General features: G+C 36.9%; 2 protein-coding genes across 7 annotated transcripts in view; one reads left to right on the forward strand and one right to left on the reverse strand.

Moving 5' to 3' along the window:
- The window catches only part of LOC113525848 (RNA-binding motif, single-stranded-interacting protein 1), a 55,506-nt gene extending 51,632 nt beyond the window's left edge, over positions 1-3,874 (reverse strand). Inside the window, exon 1 of one of the 2 annotated variants that reach the window (XM_053233872.1) lies at positions 3,732-3,874. In XM_053233872.1, coding sequence (XP_053089847.1) covers positions 3,732-3,738 — 7 coding nt within the window. In that variant the 5' untranslated portion in view covers positions 3,739-3,874. The remainder of the gene's footprint in view (positions 1-3,731) is intronic. The other variant, XM_026912447.3, reaches the window with a different exon arrangement.
- A 5,526-nt stretch (positions 3,875-9,400) lies between these two features.
- Positions 9,401-21,544, forward strand: tank (TRAF family member-associated NFKB activator). Of its 5 annotated transcripts, none has more exons than XM_053234420.1 (8): positions 9,401-9,542; positions 11,658-11,799; positions 11,952-12,060; positions 13,345-13,457; positions 14,551-14,615; positions 15,442-15,560; positions 17,231-17,604; positions 21,116-21,544. In XM_053234420.1, exons 2-8 carry the CDS (start codon positions 11,701-11,703, stop codon positions 21,263-21,265), a joined length of 1,029 nt encoding a protein of 342 aa, XP_053090395.1. In that variant the 5' UTR covers positions 9,401-9,542; positions 11,658-11,700; the 3' UTR covers positions 21,266-21,544. The 5 variants fall into 5 exon arrangements, with proteins under 5 accessions (XP_053090395.1, XP_026768384.3, XP_026768383.3 ...); XM_026912583.3 differs by lacking the exon at positions 9,401-9,542 and adding an exon at positions 10,496-10,665 and having other exon boundaries at positions 17,234-17,604; XM_026912582.3 differs by lacking the exon at positions 9,401-9,542 and adding an exon at positions 10,497-10,665.
- Positions 21,545-25,972: the final 4,428 nt, after the last annotated feature.

The raw sequence follows: 25,972 nt of genomic DNA on the forward strand, positions 1-25,972 counted from the left end.
GCTGTCTTAGGCTTGACTTGCTTTATTCATATTGATTCATCTTAAAGACAATAAACATTATGCAAACCTTTATTTGTAAATTAGATAGCTAGAGAGCATATTATATTCACGATGTAGCATGTGAGTTAGTGAATGTTGACATTTTATGGTAGATAATATCCAGCTTAATCCTGAAAAATCCCCAAATGCACTGCAATAAATTAGTGTCCAAACACTGTAGTTTAGGGGATGCACAACACTCACAATAAATAGGGAATAGGGGCCATTTTGCACACAAGCTGTGTTAACTGAAGCATATGCCTGTGCTATATTATGTAGCTAGGAACCATATGTTTTCACTGTATTTTGCTCTCTGACCAAAGCTATGCATTAGGATGCACTGTGCACTATAAGGCCCTTTGTCTTGTCCTTGGAACCCACAATTAAAGGGTAAATCCATGAAAAACTATTGTTTACTCCTGCAGTAAAATGACTGAAAAAGCATTTACATGAGCCAGTGAAAATATATCACTTGTGGGTCTAACACTTTCTACATCAACACATGAAGACATATCTGTGATTAGATGCTGTGCAGTTGAGAGCTGCTTTAGTTGAATCAGCATTTGTGTGCAGTATTTGTATGGCAGTGTGATTGAATGAGGCCATGAAGCTGGAACGTAGCCAAAAGCTCATGAGCGAGAGGGAGAGGGAGAGAGAGAGAGCTTCCTGTGCTTCTCCCAGAAACAGGAAACATCATGTTTTGAGTGCCTGAGTAGAAAGAGCTGTGACTGAGATAAACGCTGGAAAGCAAGCAGGCATTAAAAATTACTAATCCTCAAATTATAGTCTGAGATCTTTACTTGAGCTGCAAGATCAGTTAGGTTTTTCTATATAATTTGAATTGCAAGTTTGTGTGTGTGTGTGTGTGTGGTGCTGGGTGTTGGCGGGGATGGACATTCTAGGGGGTGGTGCATGTTTTTATATCTTGGTGTCCCTAGACGGATAGGAATATCTGACAGTTTTGCCCTTGTGGGGACATTTGGCTGGTACACACACAGATTTGTTTATTTATTTATTTATTTATTTATTTATACAAAACTGCAGCTTTTATTTAAAACTTAATAGAGTGAAAATGTTTCCAGTTGGTTACTGAGATTAAGGTTGGGGTTAGGTTTAGGCATAGCATTAATTTGTGTGTGTGTGTGTGTGCGCGTGTGCACATGCATTCGCTGTACACTTGTATGTGTGTTATACAGATTGAAATTTGCTTTTTTGCCATGCTATGTGCGTGTGTGTGTGTGTGCGTGTGTGCATGCACATGCATTCATTGTACACTTGTATGTGTGTTATACAGATTTAAATTTGCTTTTTTGCCATGCTATGTGCGTGTGTGTGTGTGTTTGTGTGTGTATGTTGTGTTTAAGATCTAGCGGAAATTATGGATTGTGATATAAAGCAGAGCTATGAGGGAGGCGTGGGAAGTGTTGTTCCAGGTGACCTCTCCTCTCAGAGCTCCTGTCCTGCCCCATCCATTACCTGCTGCTGCTTCAGCCTCTTCCCCACTTCCAGATGGAGCTGTGTGACACACTCATTTATCACATGCAATCATCTATTACTGGGGTCGGCATGGAACACAGACACAGGCCCAGACTTTCATACTCACCACCCATTTAGTGGAGCAGAATCACACAGTTAAGTAGCTCAAAGTGGATTGAGTTTGATTACACTGAAGAGCTCATTTTACTCCAGGCTAAATGTCACTGCTGCTATTTATATAAGTATCCAAAAAGAAAAATAACCAAAGCTAATTATCGTTTGAATACTCAAGGTAGACTTTTTATTACTAAAAGAAGCCATTGGTTTCAGTGATCTGAAACTCACTATATATCACTGAAACTGTTTTTTTATGTATTTTACTACGTTTTAGTACACACCAACATGAAATCCTGTAATGTAGATTTGGTTCACCCAAACGTCACCTTGAACATTACTATGGTTACCTTAGAAAAACAAAACAACAAAAAAAACCTTTAATTCTACATTTTGGCACACAAAAGTAGTTCAGTCATTTTTGAAAATGGGGGTTTCAACCAGGCCAATTAAATAACTTGGAAGTTTTTAGTACAGAGTAACTAATGATACAAAAAAAAAAAATTCCAACTAATCTATATTTCCTTATCTCCTTATCAAAAAACTTTGCAAATTCCTTAATAATATATAATATATATAAACAGCTATGGTTTGGTTAGGGTTAGACTTGACTACAAAGCTACACTTAATTACAAAGCAGAATATTGTGACCACTTTGTAGAAACTGAATAAGAACTTGACTTTTTATTTTTAATATTGCAAGGAGCTACAAACTTTGCCATACTGAAAATAGTTTAGCCATTATTATTTTAGAATTTAACCTTTAGCATTTTAGCTACATCTTAGGAGTAAACTATGCAATTTTTTTAAAGCCATTTCTTAATGTCAAGCTCTAAATAGTTTTAAAAATGATAATTTGCAATTCCGTGGCCATCAGTTTTGGTGTTTATGCGCATTTGATTATGGTCCACCATAAGTGACTTTGCCTTATGTAAATAAAAAATCTTCTGTATGTATGATTTATAAACTCTATTTTGTGGTTGTGTGTTTGTCTCTCCTCTTCGATGTGTACAATATGGAGTAAGTATGTGGTTAATTTATACAGTTTTTGGACTCAAAGGTCAGTTATTTTTGGGGCTTTCCCTGGTGCTGACGAACGCTTTGCGTTGTCATGGTATGTTGCAAAACATTTGATTCTCTGAAGTGTTTGTCCTGTCCATCATCTTAGTGGCATTTGTAAAGTGAATCTCTATTGGTAAGTCAGATCCACAGACCACACCCACAGGAAACTCAGAGAAAAGCAACAGCAACAGAAAGTATTGGACTGACTGGCCCATATCATCCATATTCATGCACCTGTCAGTTAGTATTTCCTGTTTCGAGTTTAGGCGTCTGTATGCATTTCATTAAATGTTAATGCAGCCTTTTTGTATGGTTGCTTTTTTGTGTATGCCAGCTCATATCAAATTACATATAATCTCAATCCTCATTACTAATTTTTCAACTCTCAGTGTGGAATTTAAGCCTATGTTTTATCCTGTGCGACTGTCACTTTACGCATACTAGTCCTCTCTATACAACTGGGAGCTTTGAAGCTAGAGCCACAACTCAAACAACACCATTTTCAGTGCTCTGTGTGTGTGTGTGTGTGTGCGTGCGTGCGCATGATTAATGATTATACAGTATATGTTGAAGATAGAATGAATGGAAGGATAAGAAGTGCTAGTTTCTTTTTTACCTGTCATGAAAAAGCATTCATAGTAAATTGCATGAAACTTTAAGCAATACTGAAATGGTCTGTGAGTTTCCTTGGAAGAAGTACACACGTATAATACCTGGAAGTGAGACTTCTGAGAAGTATGATGTCAGCTGCATGAGTCATTTATGAAAACAGAGCACAAGCTAAGCTTTAGCCAAGCTAAAGACTAAGCACTTGTGGTTTTTGATCTGTTGGCAGGTATGCTCTCGTTATTACAGTCTCCTTACCTCAGCTATAACAGATGGAGGATTGGATTTTAGTATGGGACAGTTGTCTCAAACTAATAAACATTCAGAGCAGCTTTACGCTAGTCTCTCAAACTGCACCGCATATTGACTCGGCTATTTAGCTTGTGTCTCAGTGCTTGGACACTGGGATCCTGAAATGTGATCTGAGTACTCACTCTGCATTCCAGCACAAGCCCCGTCTCTCCCTCAGGATGCCTAAGCTCTCAGCTTTGGCCGGCTTATGATCTCCCTCCCCCAGAATTCCCTTCTCTTGCTCTGTCTGTTCTCCTCTCACTGCAGACCTACAGCAGTTGGTTTATTTTGCTGGCTCTCAGAACACCTGACAGGGCAAAGATTTACCAATGTTCTCCTGATAGTTCTGTACTGTTAGAGAGTAAGAGAGAGAGCGAGAGCGAGACCGAGAGAGAGAGATAGAGAGAGAGAGCAAGTGAAGCATAGCACACAAGTGTAGTCTGAGTCACCTAGGTCTTAGAAGTGAAATTTAATCATGTTACTGTAACTCGCTCAAACCACTTTAAAAATCTCTGAATCACGCAAACCCATCTGCGCTTCAAATGATTTTTAATTCAGATTCCTCCTTCTTCTTTACTGTTAATCCAAAGGCGGCCCTTGGGATAATCAGTTTTGAATATCATAAGTAATGTAGAGGAGATAAAATGTCTAGTTGCCCCATCCACAGAATGTCAGTGATTTCTCAGTGCCACTTACTAATGATAAAAATGTAGTATATGTTATAATGGCATTTTGTATAAGATGTAATATGTCAGAATTACATTTGATTAATCAGATTAATCAAATGTACTCTTACATTAGAAACAAATGAATAACCATTCACATCACTTAAATTTGTATGAAAAGAATGTTAAGGTTAGGGTTAAGAGTAGGTTTACACTTCCAAAAAAAAATCTTGAATATAGGAAAATTTATATAATATTTCTTATGGGATTATTATAAAACAGGTATAGTTTATTATGGTCCGATTTCCCTCTCATCGACTAATCTGGGTGTTCGGTGACTCTGGTTCTCTTTGCAGAACAGACAATTCTCGCTGCCCATGTCCCCCCAGCCAATAATTCCTCAAGATTTTTCTCTTATTTCTTTTTTTCTTGTTTCTGTACAAAACATGACAAAGTTACAATGTCATATAGTAGACAGTTCTCACATTTACTTTTCTGAGAAAGAGGGATTTGGGAATCCGGCACGCTTTTCTGCGATCAAAGATCATGTAGTGCATTGCCTCTATGTCTACCAAACAACTGATTGCAAGCGATTAAAGTCTTTTAGTGTGAGCACTTCAACGATTCTGAGATTTTGAAAGTTGTGTAGTGTGCACTCTGCCTTCATTTTTATGAAACTGAAAGAATCCACTTGAGATGTATTTGTGTGCAGTGTTCCTCCAGATTCACCATGACCCTGACTGAATGAATGAAAGAATGTACAAAATACCACCATATCACATATACTGGTTCGAACTTGTATGTTTATTTCATGAGCTCAGGTTCTTAACCGTGACATCATCCAGCATTGTTTAAGAGAAATCAGATCTGAGCCAGCATCCTACTCTGAGGTGCAGTTATACACCGTAATTAGCTTTGCACACAAGAGCATCTCATTCACTTTTGCACTAGGTCAGTGTTACACTCCTATTCAACAACTGCAAGCCTGGCCATTCACGTGATATGCAGCTATAGCTATAGTGTGGAAGAACAAAAAGACCTGTGCTGCTCAGGTGACCTGAGGCATGAGTGACCTGTCGCTAACCTTTGCTCATGGGAAACGTACATGTCCTATTCTTGTATGATAAGCTTTATGTGGAAAAAAGAAATGGACATGATTTAACTTGTTCCAAATTTCTGATTTATGGTATATGCGAGAGAAAGTCATTTTAGGCATAGACATAGCTATTGCTCATTTCATTTTTTTTTTTTTTATGAAACAACAGCATGGTGATTGAGTGTCTGCTTTGAGTGTCTGGAAATTGCAGAGAGATGCAGGAACGTGTGAATACTCTGCAGTGCCCTGCGGCTTTCCCCTGAGGCATTTCCAACACACACACACACACACACAAAAAATACATCTCATTCGTGACTTGGTGAGAGCAGAGTTGTGGAAAAATGGAGGATAGGAAGAGAAAGGAAATGTCCAGTACTAAATTAGTAACTCTCTCACACACACATACTCACGTTTGTGCAGGTAGACAAATAGGCAAGTAAACAGACATGATTTGTTTGTGTTGCTAATTACTGAGTGCAGAGAGAGAGAGAGAGAGAGAATACAAAAGTGAGATGGTGGTAAAGAGAGATGGCGGCATAGAAAAAAGATCAAATCGATCAGTCATTGCACTTTCAAAGGATTTTATGATCACACATGGACTAGAGTAGACTCATATGGGTCTCCAATATGGTATGTGACACTATTATGGTAATTTGTTTCCATCGGTTTGACTAGAGGAAGATATATACAGGCTGTTGACTAATATATACAGGCTCAGACTAATTACCTCTGTGCAGCATTTCAGTGATTCCTTTTGCTTGAAACAAAAAGTCACCACACTCTAAGACAAGGACAATCATACTTTTTGCAGCTAGGCATCCTGTTCCAGTGAGGGAAAATTTTTACTCTCCTATGATTGCAGCACGATATATATTTTTCGGAACATAATCAAAATATTCAAATATTAGGCACATTAGGCAAATGCATGCCATCATCATTTTTATGTGGAGCCATTAGAGCTTGTTTTTCATGGACTTTCCTCCCACAGAAGCAAACCCAGTTACACTGTGCTAAAATGTACTTTTAAAACATTTGTACCATATTAACCTCACTTTAGATTTATTGAAATTGCTTGTAAATTTATGATACACTTGTTTTTTTTTAGTTATTGAGCTTCAGTTAAAATCATTTGTACCACAGTGCTTTTGAGTACTCGAATCTGACTGGTCATTAGATGTTGATTCATTTCCTATAACAGCAGCTCTGATAACAGTCACAGCTACAAGGCAAATCACAGGTTTATATTAATGTGCTCATTCTAATATGTTATAGATTCTATAGAAACAACTCATTCACATCACTGAAGTGTTCCGTTAGGTCAGTACATATTCTGTCAGGGGACAGTCTTCAGGACAGAGGCTGTTTGTTGTCTTATTAACTTCAAGAGAGAGAGAAAACAGAGTCTGGTGATGGAACGACTGTTTATAGCTGCTATAACATAAATTATATCAGGAGCTTGTCTCGGGGACACTCCATAATATTACATTTAAACAGTTAAAAAGCATAATGTGTTGTTTGTTAATAAATGAAAAATTGTAACCATTTGCCTCGGGCTGCATCACACAACTCTGGTACTGATTATTTTCCTATAACAGCACACCTTGTTGTATTTTATTCGTTACTTAAAGTATGTGGGGTTATAATTATAATGACTACTTAATATTGCCAACACATATAACAAGTATGATTGTAGTTTACAGTGATCTTGGAATCAAAGAAATATATATGTGTAAAAATGTATGTTTAAAAAAGATGTCACACATTTCTATAGTCAATATTGAAACATGTCCCATATGATTTTGTGTGGTTGGCAGTAAAGTGTGAAATCATATTTACTATGTCATTTCATATTTGAGTGTAGTGTATTTTTATCCTATACTCTCTCTTAGGACTGGTGTGCTGTGCCAACAGATAAAGCTGAACCTGCTGACTCCACCAGCTCTGTTTGCATTTGGCATAATGTCCCTGTCCAACCCTTCCCCCATCCTCTACCATTCAAAAGACTCCTGTCTGCTTATGCTAAGTGATTGACAGCTGTGTGGCCATAGCGTGGTGGATATAGTGTGTTCAGTCTGGAGGAGAGGGATCAGATAGCAGCCTGCAGGATGAGCTCAGGTTACTCACACTGCTTGAGTCAATAGTGGAGGAGGATAGGATGGCCTGTAATGACTCTGTTGCACATAGTGACGGATGGCTTCCCAGGTTAGGCATCTTCTCATCTGGCTGAAACTATGTCATGCTTAACCTGGAAATCCATCATGCATAAAAAAAAGCTAACTATTAACAGACTCACATTCATTTAATACATACAGTATGTGTTGGAAATTCTGGAAATAATGAAATTCGTTTAAAATCTCAGAACATTTATATCCATGGCGATTATCAGAATGAGGTTCAGGTGATGAATACTAAAAGTGATGATTGTAACATGTGCAATGTTCTGTTTCACTGCAAACAGAAACATAATACAGTGAGTCAGTTTGTAGATATATCACACACACAAAAGGAAGCCATGTAGGGCAAACCTCGAATCTGGAATGTGGCTAAGAATCATTAGTGACACACACACTCACACACAATCTTATATTACTGTCTTTGTGTGGTATTTCCTCTGACGTGTATTACTGTTCCTAAATAACAATACTCCTACACCTATTAGGTGTGCATGTTTAAACTTGAAATAGAACTGTACATTTTAAAAGCAAAGTTAATATTTAAAAAAAACATTAAGTGTGAGTTAGTCATACACTATTCCTGAGGACTTTTGTAGTGCCTGTTGTCTCTTCAACCTCAGTAACCCCTTGATAGTGGTCAGGGTCACGGTGAATCAGGAGGCTATCCTGGGAACACTGGGCATGAGGCAGGAACACACTGGATGGGACACCAGTCCATCGCAGGGCACCATGCGTGCACACACACAAACACACACAAACACGCACACACATGCACTCACTCACTCACAGCTAGGTGCAATTTAGAGGTGTCAATCCACCTACTGGGATATACACGTGGAATCCCACGTGAATCCTGGCAGAACATTCTTAGGACTGAACCGGAACTGTGACACTGTGCTGCCTAACAAACAAACAAAACAAAACAAAACACACACACACACATACACAGAGGCATATTTCATGCTGACAGGTCATTACACTGGGGAATGTTACAGATTCGAACACTTCTATCACTCAGATGGACGTGACAAATAATCACTAGATTCAAGAACCCTTGAGATACACATAGGTCTGAATTAGGATGACAATCCAAGGACTCAAGTTCAAACAAATTTGCTTTTGTCGTTCTATTTGTTACAATGCCTGACATTTTTTTGCTTTATGCATTTCACTATCCTACCTCAGCTGAACTGCATATGGTTAATATCAGATTACTGGTGTTTCTCCAATTCAGACAGGAAGCTTGTGTAGGAAGCATATAAAAAAGACCGGATTTAGTTTGAGCCAAATCACAGCTCCTCTGAAGACCCCGTCCAGCATATCATAAATGATAGCAACACTGCCATCTTGTGCTCATAACTGCATAGCTTCCAGTCATGCATGGCTGCAGTATTTTTATCCATCATGTGTCAGAGTGGTGACCTTATTTTGCAAATGAATACAGACATAAAAGAAATACTTTGTATGCTTCATTTACTATCATTAGGATATATTCTGATGGGTAACATAAAAAAGGACAGTTTGTATATAATACTTCACAACATATTATAAAAAAACTCAGTCAGTGGCATTGTACATTTTACTAAAATATTTGCATGTACTCTATATTGAATGTGTGAAGTTTATGTATATGTAGTGATTGAAGTTAAAAGTTTTGTTCATAGAGTGTACAGAGTGAACATTATTCAAGAGATTAAACACTGTAAATGCTAATAGAGGCTACTGCATGTCTACATGGAGTAGAGCTGGGTCAAAGCACACAGCCATGTGCACGCAGGACATGTTGTTGTAGATGTTTGCAGAATTAAGTAAATCCAGATGTTTACTCCATCGTCCGCTGAACTTTTGCCTTTTGAAGCAGAAGGGGGAGTAACTAGACCAGATTACGGGAAAGTATCAGATATTTAATTTACCTCCCATGTGGGTGCTGGAGTTGTGTATTTAAAAAAAATAGAAACATGACCGGAGCTGCATACTGGCAGTAACTTTAAATTATGACTTGAAGGCAAGACACTGCAGGTAAAAACAATAATTTTTCCTTTTTTTTTGGATAAATTGGGTCTATAAAATGTCTTCTCTGAAACTGTATGCATACACTGCATATTTATTTAGAGGAAGCCTCATGTACATACGTAAATGTACATTCCAACAACAAAAAAATACTTCTAAGAATATCAGCACACAAAAACTGGCATTTTAAAATACCCTATTCACCTGTGTCTTGCCCTGATCAATGCATTGATTTATTTGTTGAGCTTATGCATGTTATGTATATATTATATAGTCTACTGTATTTTATTATGTTCTGTTTTTATTATGTGTGTGTATATCTTAGTTCATTGCTGGTTCTGTTCATTGTTGCACTGTGAGATGAGGAACTAAGGAAAAACATTTCATTACATTACTTACTTACCCTTACCCTTGGGGCAAATAGTTTTGCAGCAATGGAATACCCAACATAAAAATACACCAATTATACATTAAACATATAAGAAATATTAATGGAAAGGATCACAAAAACTATCACAACAACCTAAAAAAAAAACTACCATTTTCTATTTGAGTTAAGCAAAGAGATAGCACATGGTACAAAAGAAAATTTAAATCTGTTGGTAATCACATGTATGGAATATGCATGTGAAAAATAAAGAACCTTGAATATACCTTGAATATGTGCTTTAGTGCACTCAGCAAGAAAAGGCTATTCGATACACTCTTAGTTCTAGACTATAAATAGAGTATGTGATAATGGAGAGTATCATTTAGAGCAGCATAGGGCATACTAGCCATGATTAAACTGAAAATATTATCGTGCAACACACAGCAGGACTCTGCACAGCTCTTTTGCCTGCGGCCCAACTGACATTAATAGCAGACTGCAGCCAGCCGAGTAGGCTGAAACAGAGCGCCGGGTCTCGCGCAGCCAGCAGCGTGAGGCGGCAGCGCGCCTTCTGATTGGCTGAGCGGCTGCAGGCGGAAGTCACAGGCGCGCGGGGATTCCCCGAGGGAAGTTCCCAGCTAGTTGTAAAACATGTAAAAATGTACATTTGTGCGAAACACTCCATTTCCGCCCCTTTAACGTGAACACTGAGATGTAGAGCAGGACCGAGAGCGCGCCATGACTTCAAAACGATAGATAAATGTAGGTGTTTTGGGCAGTTTTCGGACGAAGGTAAGGCTCCATTCAAAGCCAAAGAGGAACAAGCGAGTTAGCCACAGTCGCTAGCTGTAGAGAGCTGCCAGGTCTGTGTAGTTACGACGCTATTAATTAGCTCATAGTTTTCGGCTCGGGCTCCTCTGTGGTAGTTTTTTTTTTTTTTTAAATCTTTAAACAAAGTTTTAAGGTTAAAAAACAAAACAAAACATGGTTTCCTGTTCGTTATTTGATGTGCTGTAACATTAGGAGTGAAGAGTTAAACTTGTAACGAGTGGCTCCATTGGCGTAGACGTCATTATTAACTTCCCATATTATGCAAATTATAAGTTCTCTTCTGATGCAAATGTAGAGCCAGATATTTTTTAAAGTAATCCATATATGCTCTAAAACAGTACTGCAACTTAAAGATTCCACGTATTTTGAATCTTACTGTTACGTAAATAAGGTTATATGAATTTATGTACGTATAAATAATAAAACTATTGAGGCTAAAAAAAAAGTTACTGTTGAATTAGTGTATATACACTACTTCTGCAGTAACTTATTTGCTTAAAAGGGATTTAAAGCCTTTTAATATTTTTTTTCAGACTGTGTTTGGATTGCCCTTAATTATTGCTTAGTGAAACTTGTCAGTCTGGTCAGTAATTATTCAGGCATACTGGTGTGGTACAGGTTTCCCGGCTTTCCTAAAAACTACTCTTTCAAAATGCAGCTTATTGAGAATAGGATCTCCATGAAGATTTACTTGAAAAAGCTACTTTGGGACAAACAGACTTCAGTAAGACTAATTTAATGTGATAATGAAAGGTGTTGTCAAATTTTATTATTTTAGTAATTAAAGCTTAATGAATTTTGTAATGGGTATTTGTATATAGCACTCCAGACATCCCACCACTCATCCAAATGCAGGAGTGACGTGTCTGGTATAAACTACACAGCTATGTTTTTTGTTTGTTGAGTGTGTTTTGTGGCCGCAGGACCCATGACAGCTGTGTCCGTGATGTTCCTGAAGGCTGCGGCATGGACCGAAACATTGGTGATCCGCTGAACAAAGCCTACGAAGCCTACCGCAACATCTCGATTGAGAATGAAAATGCCAAAAAGCTACTACAGGAGAAGGTTCAATACAAGCCATTAGTGCATTTTTTTCTGTTTTCTTTCTGCCCTTACTCTAATATATATAACTACAAAATCAAAGTCAATCAGGACCATGTCTGCTCGATCTGTCTGTCTGTCTGTGTGTCTGTCTGTCTGCTTATGTGTGTGTTCAGACAGAGCAGTTTCAAAGGTATACACAGCAGCTGGAGAAAAAGATAGAAGACCAAGAGCGAGAGATTTCAGAGCTCAAAGCACAATTAAATTCAATAAAGCATGCTTCAGGTTAGTGTTTACATTTATTAAGTGTAATCTAAACCAATATACTGCCCAATGAAGACTGTTCCAGAAATGATACATTTTGTTGGCTGAACAATAACCGTTTATTTATGCTTTTCAAAGACTGGGCTTGATGTATACTTAATGCTAGCCTATACATAAGTTTATTATAAACTGCCACATTACATTGTTTGAAACATTTATGACCAAAAAAAAATCTAAATATTGCAAGTGCAAAAAGTGACTTTTTTGACTCGCACTTCTCATTAGCTTACATACTAAATTATCACATTCTTAGTACTAACTATATTTTAAGTGACATATGCATCTCTGTTGAATATGAAGTCTCTGTATTCATTAACAAAGCAAAATAAATAGGTATAATTCCAGTTCCTTCAGTACTGTTAACAAACTTATGTAAGCCTTTATAATATGATTTAATTATCATTTAATACTATTACAGGGAACATCAAACTTCAAAACATCAGCCCTGATAAACTCAAAACTGTTTTACATTACTCTATTAACTTCGAAAATTTTATTTTTTGAGGGATTAAATTTTTGGAGGGATTTTTAAGGGTTTTTTTTTCAATTGCATAATAGCAAACAACATACTGTTATAAGTGTGTTATTCCTCAAGGCAAATTTGATATTACCTATCAAGATTTAACAGCAAATCCTTTCTGTACATTAATTATAAGTAGAACAATATTAAATACAGGACAAAAATCACTTAGCGAGGAAAATAGAGAAAATCCTTTTACTTTTGAAGCAACCAATTAAAGTTAACCTTGTCAACCAGTGTTCTTGATTTGGGTTTGATTTGTTTTTGGGTTTAAATATATTACAGCAATTTTAAATGGAGTTTGAATCTGCATATACAACCACAAGAACATCAGACAAGTTTTCAATTTGGTGAAATCTTCTCATTTTACTGGGTGTGTTAATTGTTGAAAGAATTGTGCTATGAAGATCACATTCACACAATGGAAAAACAAGTATATATAATTGGCACTTTATTATTTTCCATATAATTCTGACATCTTTCAATTGTATTATAGATTGTATTAGCATATATGAGGTTTAAATGGAATTTCCACAATCTGAAATTATTTAAATGTGTAATTTTTTTTTTTTTTTTTTGCAAATGTAAGCTGTAAATGTACATGCTTAGATTTTAAGTTTCTCCCTGCTTTGTGTTTTTTTTTTCCCCCACAATAAATTTGAATTTGATAGACTTTGCAACTGTTAAGGAATTTAGGACTGCATGCTGTTTTTTTTATTTTTCAGGGGAAGTGAAATGTTGCGAGACTGCACACCGAAAACAGGAAACAGAAAGGTTGTCACCTAGTATTCCGTGGCCTAGCAACTCCCCCACTTCCCACAGGACTAACTATACCCTGGTAGGTGTGTCTCTGAACTGGTCACTGATGGCTGCAATTCTTATCAGGATCCCATCCTTATTCTTATTGAATTTATAAATATTACATTCAACTTAATCAGGTGGAGCAAGGCATATGCTTCATAGATCTGTTGATAGTGTGATATACATTTTGAAACACTGACTGTTGACCCTAGATCTGTAGATAATACCCCATTGCTTGTGCTAGTTTTATTTGTGAGAATTCTGTACTCAGTAGAAGTCTGAGTCCCGGCTTGCCTGTTCTTTTTTTTAAAGATAGAAATTTGTATGATTCTGAGTAGTTCTGGAAATAAGAAACTTGTAAATTAACTATACCTATTGTTATAGCGTTATAAGTGTTATAACAAGTGTTATAAGTTCTGGACATATAGCTCAGTTTTTCTGATGGACTGCTTGGGCCGCAACATAAGCTCACGAATACACTTTTCCTTATTCTAATTTTATTAGTAGAAAGCAGGCAGAAAATCCAACGACAGTGCCTGAGCTGCTTTCCCACTTATCCACAGTTCACTCTTGGGTTAAATAGTGAGAAATGTGTGAAAAAGATGTAGTTCTTTTTCTTCACAGTTTGATATCATTTCTCAGCACTATCTGTCCATAGTGAGAATTTTTCCCTAATTGAATCCACCGTGATAATTCTTCTCAATTGTTTGAGGCTTGTCATGGCTTTAAACAACAGGGGGCGCTAGAGTATAAGGTTTTCATGAGATTATAGCCCATTGACTGTGGTATCAGATGAAAAAATGACCTTAAATTAAGGAAAATATCATTGACTTAACTGCAAAATCTGTACATTACTATGAAAGTCATATTTTAGAGAATTTAAATGATCAAGTTCAGAACAGCACAACATTGCATGTTTTTGCCACATATAGTATATTTTGCTGTATATATATATATATATATATATATATATATATATATATATATATATATAATTTCATTTTATTTTACACCAAGCTCTCTGTACTAATTATAGTATTTGTTCGATATATTACTAGAAAAATAATTTCACTGTCTCTCGGGCCTGTTGTTGTTCATCATTTCTTTCTTTCTTTTTTGGCAACATGAAGAAAGAATCCCTGGGGTGTCCACCGATGTGTCCCCGTCCAGTACCTGGTGTTAGTGGCGAGAAATCGTATGTAGTTCATACTCCTGTATAACTCCTGTATAACTTGGAATTAAATTTATTAAACTTAACAATGTGCTTACATTACTCAGTTTCATGTTCTAACAAAATTACTTTACTGATAAAATTACTAAAGTGGACCAGACATTTAAAACCATATTAAGATCATCTTAGAGTGATTGTTTAAAGTGGTGCTATACTATATTAAATCTCATACCTGACCTAGAGACGCCTGTCTGGTCCTGATATTCATGCACATTGCCATGTTTGGTATATACATGATAACCAAAGGAATTCTTGTAAGATAGGAGTGCAGGCATCATGGTGGACACTGTAAATCTGCTATTTTTGGATGATTATTATTTGACAAGTTTTTGGCATACTGGACCAATTGCCTAATACATAAATATATACAGTATATGTTGAATGTCTAAGATTCCAAGACATTGACGCTGTCTGCATGGCAGCTTGAGAGAATACACCTCTTTTGGCCTTTTTGCGTATATATTTAAGTGAATGATTTAATAGATTTACATTTTTTTTGCACATGCAATTTCAGTATCTGTCAAGGATTTGATTCTGGTAAATTCATGGTCCTAGCTGAAATGATTTTGCAAGTTAAATTCTTAAGGATATTCACTTACCATCAAATGTCTATCAGATGTCACACAGCAAGTCTTACAAATAGAAATAAATGATTATGTTTCTGAAAAATGGTATAATCTTATCTTGCAGCTTTCAGTGTTTTAATAAGTATTAATCAAAACATCTGTTTTGTAAAAATATACACAGTGGAAGTGCTTGCTCAGTGCTCAGTCTCTTTTTTGGTTGTTAGTGAGGATTTTCTAGACGCATTTCAGGAAATGCAGGGGACTTTCCAGAGGATTCAGATTCTTACAAGACGGCAGAAAGATCATCTGAAAAGAATACACAAAGGAAATGATGCTGCCAGTGGTAACATTATTTATGATTTTTACTTTCTAATTTGAAAATTTTAGGGCAAATGTCTTCATAAAATGATTACTGTTCTTCTTTAACCCAAATACAGTTTCCTCCTCTAATTAAATTATGAGAAGAGAAACTGTAGCATTAACAATTACTTTAGAAATGTCAAAACAAGATATTAGTTGCTGTATTATAAATTATCCAGAATGCAATTACGGTAGCACCTGGAGAAGAGGCAAGCAGGTCCAGTGTTGCTGCTGCTGCATCCCTGCCCTGCGTTAAAACAGACCGAACAATTAACACTGCACACGTACACAATTACAAGCCCTTTGTGTGATTTTTTTGTGTGAAGAGAAATTATATGTTTACGTAATGTAATTTTTTCATTCACTCGTCTTTGGTAGCTGTATTATCCCGGTCAGGGTTGTGGTGGATCTGGAGACTATCCCGGGAACACTGGGTGTGAGGTGGGAATGCACCCTAGATGAGACCATGTAAATTTAGCTGTAGAAACACGCTGATGGATAGGCAGAAATGACTGGTATGGATGTGCTTTCCTATGCAATGCATGGCTGTGGGGCTATTTCATAGCTTGAAATAGCGTTCTAGAGCAGGAGTAGTCAGGAACTCCTTTAAAAAAAAAAAAAAAATCTGTGTTCGCCCTTAGTACAGATTACTTTTTATGAACATAGTCCAATTATTCAAATATTAATCTCTCTATTTAAATGTATACAATAATTATTTGGCTATTTATTTTCATTTCTGATCTATCCACTCACAGAACACATTTTTATTATAATTGTCATTAGATTTTAAGTTAACATTATTTATAGGTGTAGTTGTTTTTGAACAATTTGTTAAAGCCATTCAATTCAAGTGACCTGTGAAACAGGCTAAGAGCTCAATAAATATAATAACATTTGATTATAATGGTGGGTTGTCATTCCCACCACTGTAACAAAATTAGAATATTGCAGACTCCCTGGCTATACTTCATGGACCCCTTGGGGTCCAAACACTTTGAGAATCATGGTTCTAGGGCATTAGATGAAGATCAGAACCTTCAGAGAGTTTCTGAATAAAAACTAGTGTAAAATTACAGTAGCATAGTGAGAGAATGTCAATACTGAATCAGTACTGATCCCTGGATTATCATACAATTTAGGATTGAGTTTATTTCTAGTTAAATGACAGAAAAACCCACATGATATGACATACATGATAAATATTCAGGAAATTTTTGTAATAATTTTTGTATTAACAAAGGACAGCTATGGAGAGACTCACAAGGTTTTTTCATGGATTCCACTTTAGAGACTTTACACTACTTATAATATTTATATGTGATTAGTATAATATTTATATATGATAAATAAACCAGGTGAATTTTTTGTATAGTTCATTTATATTTTTGAATAATGTTTTGTCCCTGCCTTTTACCACTGTTGTTGTCTCTTTGATCAAGACACTTGGTTATTTTATATGCAGTATATTGTTATTGTTTTTATCTCCCCTATGAGCAGTGAGTAAGTGCTCAATCAGTAAGTGCTGAATCAGTCTGATGTTTAAGTAAAGCTGAAAATATCTAGATTTATTTTATGTTTACACCAAAGTTATTGCTGAACCAGTATTGTGTACTTTAAATGTAAACACTGTTGTGTATTTTGTGTATGTTTCAGCAGAGCAACAGTTTTCCATGCCCATTCAGTGCACAGACGACACCGGCGAACAAGTTGAAGAGCCCTTTGCATCCTCTTCAAGGCCAGAGGTCGATGAAGGCTTGACCTCAGGCGCACTAGCGTCGCATGGTGCCAGTCCGGAGGACGGTGACTTTATGGACGATATTAAGTTCCCGCCACCCACAGATAGCGAATATGAATTTTTGCACAGTGCTCCAGACAGGAATGTGCCACTCCCAGTGCCCAGGAAAGACCTGTCAGAACCCATTTCCACAGTGTTGGAGGAGTCCTACTCCTCATACTCTGTCTCCACTCCACCATCACACCTGCTGCCTGCATCCGCATCACACGAAGGAGTCCGGGGACCACAACAGGTGAGAGCCAATCACACTCTGCTTTGGATAGTTATACACTAAATGAGAGGAAAGAATGGGCAGAGAAACTCATCATGTACTGCTATACGTCCAGATCAACAGGCAAACTAAATATGGCCATGATAAAGGAAGAAAACACTTCATAATCACTTTATGAATTTTTGACAATTTCTACTCTATATAGTTCTTAAAACTATGGACTTTCCTGAACTGAAATGTGTTCCTCGTATGTATCTCACCCAGATGTAAAATTTGAAAATCGGGTGACACCTAAAACTGACAAAGGAAATATGGTGAAATATTGTTGAAATATATTTATGATTTCTTAAAATTAAGGTGTCAAGTAATTTTGTAGGTAGAAACCAAAGTAAAACCAGAGTAAAACCAAACCCCAATTTTTCTGACTGTTTGCCAGATTTCAGCCACAGCTGCATATGATGGGTTTTCCTAGACCACCACACACACACGTGTATATATATATATATATATTTCTACATTATAAACAACAGAAATGGATTTCACGTTGATTGATTATATATACAATACTAGTGCCGTGGTCTGCATTCGTATCTGCACAGGCCCGGTGTAGCTTCGGGTTTTCACTTGATTCTATCTCTTTAATCAGTTGTTCTTTTTGTTCAGTCAGCTATTAGGTGTGGCTCCTGTTTGGTTGGAACGAAAGCCTGCAGCCACACCTGTCCTCTGTGGATAAGAAAATCCCTGGACAGGTGGTCCACTTAGTAATAGATTTAAACTGCTAAAATAATATATACATAGTTTTAATTATTCATAGATGCCTTACATATAATAAGCCTGTGCTTGTATGTATACTTTTAGTAGAGAACCATTGGAAAGCTATGTGGCTACATTTCTGGCTTTAAACAGAAAAGCTGGTAGAAATTTCTGGTAGCAAGTGATGGAAAGTAAATATCCGATCAAACTGACAAAGCAATAACAAAAATGTCCAAAACATCGAATTACATGGATTAACATGGAGGTTTGATGCTATATGTATTATGTTCTACATGTTGCGTATTGTATAGGGGTACTGTATGGAAATTCACTGTATGGGGGAAGTATAAATACAGATATAGATTTTAGGTCAGATTTGTTACCAAAGCGCCAGTATTATATTTTTGTCAGTTAATATTACAAACAGAGCATTGTTGAAAACAGAGAATATTCAGAATTACGTATAAGTCTGATTTGGCTACTTTATATGAGCTCATGCTTGTGTTTTGAACTCATCATGCTAAAATATGATAATTATTACGGGATAATAATGTGGTAAAATGAAACTTAGCTACAGAACATGGCTAATGTTAGTGATGAACAAATTTTTCTTCGTTATATTTGGATAATATATTAGTTTATTTATTATATATATAATATTGGTTTGGCTACTGTTATAAAAGTCACTAAGAATATGACAGTGTAAACTGAGACTCGGATACTAAATTCCTGTAACAATTGCGGGCTAGCTTACTGGCAGTTGACTAGCTGGCTAGCTAGTTGTTTGTTATTCTACAGTACATTACAGTTGTGCAGTAAAAATGTGGTGTTCTGGTAGATCAGCGGTTACCAGATTGTGGTCAACAGATGTCTCTACTTTAAACTCTGAGTCACTCTGACATTGAAATATTGACTGTATTTCATCAATGCTGCATCTTTCCCTCTTGTCATAGTGTAGTAATATGCCATAGATAAAAGCAGTGCTCAGTAGTGGAGGGGAAGGGGTGGGGTGATTTGTACCAAAAAATCTATTGAAATATTTAATTTTTTAAAATTATTTAAATTACACCTTCAGATCTTTAATCTTTGTAAAAGGCTCATTAGGACTGTGAGGATGCATGTCAGTGTTTGTGCCCACGACCGCATGGTTGCAGGTTTCTTACAATTCCTGGTAGACTACAGATCTCATATGCATAACATTCCTTTGCACTGGATTTCTTAATTTCTACACTGGATTTCTACATATGCACAGCTTGACAGTTAGGAAACATTTTGTTTTTATTTTTTGTTAAATATAAATGTATTTTTTATGTAAAAATTAAAGTGAATTTATTTTTGACATTAAATAAAGTATCATTTTAAATGCAACTGTGGGGAAATTGCACGAAAACGTGATACATATTAGGCATCGTAGAAATGCCTTCGAGAATTGTGATATGATTTTTTTGTCATATCACCCACCCCTGCTCAAACCCATATGTGCCAATTGCAACAGAATTTTACACTTGAATTCAGTTCTTGCATTTGAGTAAATGTCGGCTATTGTGTATTTTGTTCAGTATAGTGTCTTTAGCTTGCAATATTTCTGATCAATATTTACAGCATGAGGTAGGTTTTGAGTTTTAGGTGGAAAAATAAACCTGAGCTCAGTATACTCAATGATGCTTGAAAGATTATGCTCCGCTTTAGCACTGTAGATTTTGTATGCTTTCTCCGGGTGGCAAACTGCGGTTTTGCTGTTGATCACTGTGAGGATCAGTTTGGGATTTTTACTAAACCTTCATGTAGAACTGACATTTCTGAGATACGTGGTCACACACCAGTTGAGCAAAGCTACATTAGAGCATGCAGTTGGATTTCGAAATGCATTTTAAATGTATTTATCCTGATCTCTTCCATTGTTATAATATCATGTCATGATGATTGCTTGACCTTCTGTTATGCATTATGGTCTATCATGACAGCATTACGTGACATACATTTTAACTGTAACACCAACGTAGTTGAATCCTCTATTCTGATTGGTCAGATGATGTTGATTAATTTTCTCTAATAGTAACTCTGAAAGTAGTTCAGGTTTGTATTGATGCCCTCAATCTAATATGTTATTGCTCCTGTAGTAACAACATACACAGAGACTTTTATGGCAGACACTTCACATAAATGGATAAAAAAAGTGTGTGATTGCTGATGTGGTGATGTTTTCTGTGAGGAAACCTTACAGGGATCATTACAGGTTTCATTACAGGTAACTATAAATGGATAAACAGTATGATATTTTGAGCTAAACCTATATAATAAAAAAAACCTGGCTAGTGTTGGCAAATTGCTGTGGAATAAGAGGAATAAAACACGACAAGACATGCTGTTACAGGAAAATAATTTGCGGTGGTAACTGCCCTCCACTCCACATCACACCACCCCTTTGTTGACTATTTTCCCATAACAGCATACCTCATTGTATTTTATTCCTTTTAATCTCAAAACTCTTAAACTCTATAAACCTAACCACATTCCTATTAGTTTTAGTTCAATACTGAATAGTTACTGAATCATTTCTAATCATTTCTGGTACACAGGAGTAATGGAGGAGGTCATGTTTTGAAGTGTCTGTGATTACAATATTATATGGAGCTCTTTTGGTGCTTTAAAAATCAGCAACATTTGCTTCATTATGGTTTTATACATTATGTTTTCACTTTCATTTTAATACACAATGCACATGTATTGCATTAAACACTGACCTGGTGTATTAAGTGATGTCTCTCTTTTTGAGCAGCCACTGTGGAGCCCTGAACTGATCCCTGCTATTGCATCGGAAACATCAAGCATGGGGTCTGCTCACTGTACTTTTTGCAAGGCTACTGTTCCCAATGACCTCATGTACAGCCACCTCAATTCACACTTCCAGGACAAAGCGGGTGATTGACAGAGCCAGACCCAGGAGCTGCTTACAAGCCGATGTCTTCCCTTATTCATGGCTTTGTTGCCTGTCCTCTATGCACAATGAGCTCGGCACACGGCGGCCACAGTGGCTTTTCATTCAGAGCTTGGTGGGAGGGGAGGTCTCCATGCTCATTTATTTAAATTGTAAGAACTTGAACGGTACGTTTTGTGGTATTAACAACTCAATTAATCAGTCTGGTTTTGATGTGTTGGACTTTTGAATGTGTTGTCTGTGTAATAAAGAAATGCTTCCATTTTATAAGATTGTGTTTGTCTGAGGTGTGCTTTAGTCATACGGTTTAAAGCTTTTCACTCTGTAACTGAAAGGCACTGGCGTATTTAGGTGTGCAAAGGTAATGAGTCTGGATATTTTTACTCTTGGGGCTGACACCATGTCTTTTATAAATTAAAGGTTCTTACGGGAGTGAAACTGAAATGAAATTTAAAACTGTCTAGGTTTAGATACTCAAACAGATCCACCTCACTTAAAAGCTTGTGGTCAGCTTGTTTTTCTTTTTCGGTCACAATAACTCTTAATGTCTTGATGTTAATTAAACCAGCTGTATGGCAGATTTCAATCAAAATGAGAAATAAGTGTTGGATAATTATTTTGATATTAAAACGCCATATGGTCTTTGAGAGCCGTTTTGCACAGGTATTGCAGGTTAATTAAAACTTTGTTATTACACAGAATATCTGTGGCTGACTTGCTGTGCAATTATATGCACAATTATCCTAGTATTGATAGTGTGATGTTTGGAGTCCTGATTGCTTTTATTTATTTATTTATTTATTTATTTATTTATTTATTTAAAGGATGCTCATTCCTCAAATGACGCATTTTTTTCCCACATTGCTTAAGCAGCGTGATAAGGCTGTCACTATTTACAGACTGTCGATCGTGTGGATAAGTGCTGCTTTAAAATGAAAGATTGCACCTCCTGTTTCATAACCTGCAATTTTTCCCACCGAGTGCATCATATCGATAAGTACAGTAATGCATGAGTGAGAGTAGATGTATTTTCTAATGGAGTGTTTTAGTCTGTCACCTTTCTGCAGCATTGGACTGTGGGAGTAGATCATTAGCAGCTTCGCAAACAAATGTAATAATTTTCACCAGCTCATGTGATGATGTGCTAAGGAAATAGGGAAAATATGTGTACTGAAACACATGCGTGTGCAGTGAGGACCTTGCAGGCCCCAGGATTACTGCCTGCTAACACTTGTGCTGGGTAGATGAGCTGGTGTGAAGACTGCAAACTGGATTTTTTTTATTGATTCAGCACAGTTCGTTTTGGTTTGTGTAAGGATCTCACTTCAGTTGTTTCTGGTGTAGAAAAGAATGAACAGGGTAACAGTAATAATGGTGACCCTGTCACTGTGCATTTAGAATGACCTCTCTCTACAATTATTTGAATTCAATTTGCATGAATTCGACAAAAGTATGACAAAAGTGTGATCTATAAAAGATATATGACATATATCTGTAGTCAGTTAGATGCCACACCACTTCCTCTTGCACCTGTTCCCCAGTTCTGTATTCCCTGTTTTCCTTCTGGTTTGACAGTAGCCCATGTAGTGGGATTCTTTAATCCTAGTGCACGCTTCCTTGTTTGCCCTGTTTCCCTGTTCTTGTGTTTTCTCTGTGTTTGATATACAGTCCTGGATTTGTCGTATTAACCACATCTATCTGTTCTGACTGTTTCCTGAAACAACCATAATAATACCTACCTCCTGGTCTTCAGTTTCAGAGCAGTAGATATTCCAGCATTCCAGAGGCATCTAACACATTCTTACAGATAGGAATATAAATATTAACATTATGCACTACACACATCTGTGTACTTGTACAGCTTATAAACAGCCTGTTGGAGCCATTACAGCCATTTACATTAAGGACTGCAAACTGTATTTAAAAAAAAAATTCAGCAGAAGTCATATTGTTTTAATTGTGGTGGGTTTTTTTTTTGTTTTGTTTTTTTGTGGATGAAATGATGTGGGTGGCAATGCAACCCAAAAACAGGTGTAAACCTTAAACATATCCTCAGGCCTAGAACAGAATAGAGAGCCACAGCTTTAATGTTTAACATTTGTCCTCTCCATCCTAACACTCCCCCTTCTCAAGAACACACATTATTGTGAAACAGCGAACAGCCGAGCGCTGTCAGATGACTGATATTTACAAAGCTGAACATTACATTTTGCGATATTACAATGTGTTCAGCATAATGGCCGATTCGCACTGGATCAGCAGGCCGCTTTTAATTCTCCTCGCTCACAGCAGATCACAGAGAATGAAGAGAGAATTTATTCTGGAAATACAGCAAACACGCTATCTCCGTTCTCCCTAATGACTCTCTCTCTCTCTCTCTCTCTCTCTCTCTGTGCCTGTGTGTGTGTGGATGTGTGAAGACTCGGAGTGTGTGTGTGTGCGTGTGCGTGCGTGCATGCGTGTGCGCGCTCTCTCTCTGTGTGTGTGTGTGTGTGTGTGTGTGTGTGTGGAGGGCTCTGCAGCCTGCGCGCCGCTCTCCCTCACTGGAGCCGTGCACAGATGCTTGTACATAATTATGTTGTCAATGCTTGTTATTTGGAAGAAGGAAGCTGTACTGACAGTTACGGGGCCCATGTGTTTTTTTCTTTCTCCTTGTATGTCCACTCATTTTTTTTTCCCCTGATGAAATCGCACTAATGTAAACGCAAGAAGTTTGAAAAAAAAAAAAAAAAAAAAAAAGACCATTATGGATTTGATAGGTTGAAGCCTTTTCGTCCTGCGCCAGAACAGCGTCAGGATCCAGGCTAAGACATGATGCGCTCCAGCCATAGTGTTTGGGGATGAGAAGTGTAGTATTATGAGTAGCCTATGAAAAGGGCCGAGAGTGAGGACGGGGATGGATCCGGATCGAAAGGGGAGAAGCAGCAGGCTGATTACGAGGTGTCAAAATTGCCAGGAGCAAAAAAAGGTGAAAGCAATCAGGGGTGAGAAGAGTGAGGCGTTCGTGAGGGGCAAGTAATTATCCATCTCATTTGTGGAGAGCAGCGCGGCGCGGCGGAGCGGTGACAGATTGGTGCGGAGGAGAGGGGAGGTGTTAGAACAATGGAGCAGGAGCCGGGCCGCCATTATTAGCGCATGTTAATCAGCCACACAGCTCGGTTCACGGAAAAATAGTAAAGTCTCCAGCTTCAGGGGAGCGGAGTCACCTCCAACGCGAGGGGGAAAGAAAGAGAGCGAAAAGAAGATGGCATATTTATGCTGGCACGAGTTCCTCCGACGCAGTCAATGAGCCAAAAAAGGTTCCTTCAGGCAGCGCATTGAGTTCTTTATTGCTCGTATAGGCTGTCAGAGCTGCGTCCTATAGCCTGCTAAATTTAAACACTCACTCACATTCTGCAGACTGATCTCAGACGTGGAAAGTGAACAACAGCTTCACTTTCATGTGAAGTTGCATTGCGTTTTTTTTTTTTTTTTTTTTTTTTTTTTTTTGACAGACTAGACTCAGAGTTGCGTATAGAAATCCAGATCCAAAAGCGCCAACGTGGGCTGCTGCAGGTCAGAGTGCAGGAGATAGTATAGATTTCAAGTTAAATTAAAATCCAAGATGCTGTTTACAGTCATCTAGACTAAATGCAAAAATCAAGCCGTGTGCAGTGTCATAAAATTACCCTGATTTGAAACATCTGTTGCGGTTTCATTTGTACCTCATTTTCCTGCAATTAATGCCACCGTATGTCTGCTCAGGTCTGCTGGAAAAGAGAGCAGAATTCATCCTGTTCAGGTGCTTTTTAAATCATTTTTATTTTTTTTAAATTATTATTTATTATTATTATTTATTATTATTATTTTTTGCCAGTTGTGCTGACTTTTTTTTTTAGACAAAATAAAAATAAATCCTAGTAAGTCCATATGAGTATAGTAATATGAAAAGTTTTAGAAATTTATTTTTCATATAACAGTTGGAGGAAGTTTTAATTCTCATGCAGATTGGAGCATATGTTGAGGTAATCAAATTATACGCGTAATTAGTTAGGGTTTTTTTTTCCCTCCACCAGGCGCATTTCGTGAATGAGCTCGATTTCTTGGCGCATTTACCTGTAAAACATTTTTTATCCACGCGCACGCTGAATGCAATTTATAATATTCTTACGCCTGAGAATAAAAAAAAAAAAACCTATTTAGCCTAAGAGATTATTCAGTACACCATCTCTAAATCAGATTAGTCTACTGGAAACTGTAAAACTACAATGTGTAATTTGCCCAGAGATAGAACATTAAAATGAAAAAAATATATATATAATATATAATATACCATATATATATATATATATATATATATATATTAGGCTAAATAGTATATATATATATATATATATATATATATACTATAATTTGCTGTTCTACCTGACACACTTATTTAAAACAGAGGACAGGGATAATATTTGTAATTTTACTTACACTAGTATTCAATATCCTCTGCACGCTCCTCTGTTAATTATTATTTTCATACTCTCATATTATTCCCTGGTAGTAAACTACCTATTAAGTAAACTACACACTGTAATCATCATTAAAGTAACACTAATGCTGCAGAAATCTCTATGCAATAACACGCATACTGCTCTATATCTAGCCCAGATATCTAGAAGTATTTATAGTTACTCTCTATATGACATGGAGGATCACATAAAGTAGAAC

The sequence above is a fragment of the Pangasianodon hypophthalmus genome, chromosome 5, assembly GCF_027358585.1.
Source record: "Pangasianodon hypophthalmus isolate fPanHyp1 chromosome 5, fPanHyp1.pri, whole genome shotgun sequence".
NCBI classification, from domain to species: domain Eukaryota; kingdom Metazoa; phylum Chordata; class Actinopteri; order Siluriformes; family Pangasiidae; genus Pangasianodon; species Pangasianodon hypophthalmus.

Excerpts from the sequence above, each read along its gene's own strand:
- tank (XM_026912582.3), top strand. Across the intron at positions 11,800-11,951 it reads AAAAGCTACTACAGGAGAAG|ACAGAGCAGTTTCAAAGGTA; the intron begins GTTCAATACAAG and ends GTGTGTGTTCAG. Across the intron at positions 14,616-15,441 it reads GGTGTTAGTGGCGAGAAATC|TGAGGATTTTCTAGACGCAT; the intron begins GTATGTAGTTCA and ends TTTGGTTGTTAG.